The sequence below is a fragment of the Orcinus orca genome, chromosome 10 (assembly GCF_937001465.1).
Source record: "Orcinus orca chromosome 10, mOrcOrc1.1, whole genome shotgun sequence".
In the NCBI taxonomy this organism is placed as follows: Eukaryota; Metazoa; Chordata; class Mammalia; order Artiodactyla; family Delphinidae; genus Orcinus; species Orcinus orca.
In genome coordinates, this window is record NC_064568.1 from 39444435 (window position 1) to 39446649 (window position 2215).

General features: G+C 62.2%; 1 protein-coding gene across 1 annotated transcript; it reads right to left on the minus strand.

Moving 5' to 3' along the window:
* Window positions 1-30: 30 nt before the first annotated feature.
* Window positions 31-1666, minus strand: TREX1 (three prime repair exonuclease 1). Its single transcript, XM_004283898.4, has 2 exons — window positions 1529-1666; window positions 31-1210 (listed from the first exon to the last, which is right to left on the minus strand). Exon 2 carries the CDS (start codon window positions 1187-1189, stop codon window positions 245-247), a length of 945 nt encoding a protein of 314 aa, XP_004283946.1. The 5' UTR covers window positions 1190-1210; window positions 1529-1666; the 3' UTR covers window positions 31-244.
* Window positions 1667-2215: the final 549 nt, after the last annotated feature.

A 2215-nucleotide genomic window follows, 5' to 3' on the forward strand; every position in this document is an offset into this window, starting at 1 on the left:
GGCTAGGTATCATTTCCATCCAGTATTTGAAGTTCCTTGTTTTCCCTACTTTTATTGGGCTCAGACGTCTGACCATCCTGCTAGGGAGGGTGATGGACAAAGACTGCCACTTCCTGTGCCCCCGGCCCCAGGTGTCTCAGTGTGGGCAGAAGTGTGGGAGGCTCTCAGGCTGCCACGGTGGGTAGAAGTGAGTGATCACTCGGTGCTGTGGAGGGTCTTTATTAGTCAGAATTTCCTTCTTGGCCTACTGCCCGGGTATGGCCAAGGACAGCCTATACAGCGTGGCTACTGCCAAGGTCAGGAAGGCCAGCAGGCCCAGTGGGGCCAGCAGTCCCTCCCTGGGTGGGGCTCCAGGGCTCTTCACTGGGGAAAGGGGCTTAGGGTTCCTGTTTCCACCACGGTTGGGGCTGGTGCCCCTGGCTCTGGCCAGGGGTACCGTGGCCGTAGCAGCAGATGGCCTTGGGCTGGTTCCAGTCGAGGCTGTGACCACGTACATCGGCTTGACGGTGCTGAAGGGCCTGGCGTGAGCATCTACCCACCGCAGCAGGGCTCGTGGCCTCCACTGACAGATGCTGAGCAGGGCGAGGACGTCACCCTCGGCTGTGTGTGAGTCTGGTGGGGCCTGCCCGTACAGGCGCATGTAGATGCTGCCCAGGCTGTAGCTCTTCCTTGGGCCGTGCTCTGAGGGGCTGTCAGCTTGCTCCAGGGCCTTCAGGGCAGCAATGCTATCCACACAGAAGGCGCCCTCCAGAGCACTGGCAAGGCCCAGCACAGCCAGCTCTGCCTGGAGCAGGGGGAAGTCGTAGCGGTCACCGTTGTGTGCCACAAGGCACCAGGGCTGTGGTTGGCGCTGCAGGAAGGCTCGGAGCATGTTGGCCAGGTTGGCATCGAAGCATTGACGCCCATGTGCAGCCAGCACAGGTGTGCTCAGGCCTGTGATCTCACTGGCTGCAGGGCTACAGGCCTTCCCCGGAGCCACGCACAGGGAGAGCTTGTCCAGCACCCGGGGTGGTGGGGGCACTGTTGAAGGAGGCCCCTGAGGGGTAGGAAGTCTCTCCAGGGCCCATCTGTGGATGGCCAGCAGGCATAGCTCTGTGACCTTGGGCTGGGAGAAGGGCAGGCCAGTGGCCTCCAGGTCCAAGAAGATGAGGGTCTGCACAGGACCCGGGGGCAAGGCCTGCGAGCCCATGGTGGGTATCTGCCGCTGAGCCTGGGGAGGAGCATGGGGTGGGTGGTGGGTATGTGAGTGCCCAGTGATAAGAGGTAAGGCAAGTGGGGTGGGGTGGGCAGGAGCACCCCTCTGGCCTTCCCTGCATGGGCAGGCACTGTTGCTGAGCTCCAGGACCCATTTCCAGGGCAGGAAGCCAGGGAGGGTGGGGTGGCTTTCTTAGTGGGACCAGCACACTGTTTTCTGTTCAGGGGAAGGCTTGGCTCCTCCCCCTAGTGCCCGCTTAGTCTGGTGAGGGTTGGTGGGGCAGGTATCCATGCCCTCCCACCCTACCCCCTCCCCTCGGGGGTCCTCACTTACCGAGTAGCAGGCAGGCAGCAATGACTCAGGGTGCTGCACGCTCTCCAGCTGGTTCTTGCTGCTGGCAGCAGTGGCGGGAAGTGAAACTCAGCCTGAGCCCGCCCAGCGGCTGGTGTGAGCAAGGCCCGCCCCACTTGTTAGCCTGCCTGGGCTGTCCCTCCTGCCAACACCTGTCTCTCCCCAGGCACCCACAGTGCTATCCCCAAAGGCCTCCTCAGACCTCTCGCTGTGGGCCTGCTGGCTGGCACAATGCACCAGGGCCCTCACGCCCTCACACCGGGAGGACAGGACTATGGGGCAGGCTAGCTCCAGGACTTGAGCCTGCTGGGAGCCCCTGCCGTGGCCATTTTGCACCCACCCCTTGGCCCCATTTTCCCAGGCCTCCCTGGTTTAGGCCTGGGCTGAGGGCCACCTTCTTCCCTGCCACACAATGGTTTCTTCCCATGGCCTCAGGCGAAAGTGATGACTCAGGACAATTCCACAGGCAGGGCAGGGCAAGGCAGGGCAGGGCAAGGCAGGGCTCCTTCCTCAAAGCAGATTCATTACCGTGGGGCTGCTGGCCAGGAACAGGAAGAAGGATCTCAGCCTTCCCTGGGTCCTCCTCCTGCTCTGTCCCTCCCACTTAGCCGACACAGATCAGACTCAGGAAACATAAGGCTGGCCTTTTCTTTAACAGCCAGTCACTGC

Excerpts from the sequence above, each read along its gene's own strand:
- TREX1 (XM_004283898.4), bottom strand. The coding sequence starts at position 1,189 with ATGGGCTCGCAGGCCTTGCCCCCGGGTCCTGTGCAGACCCTCATCTTC.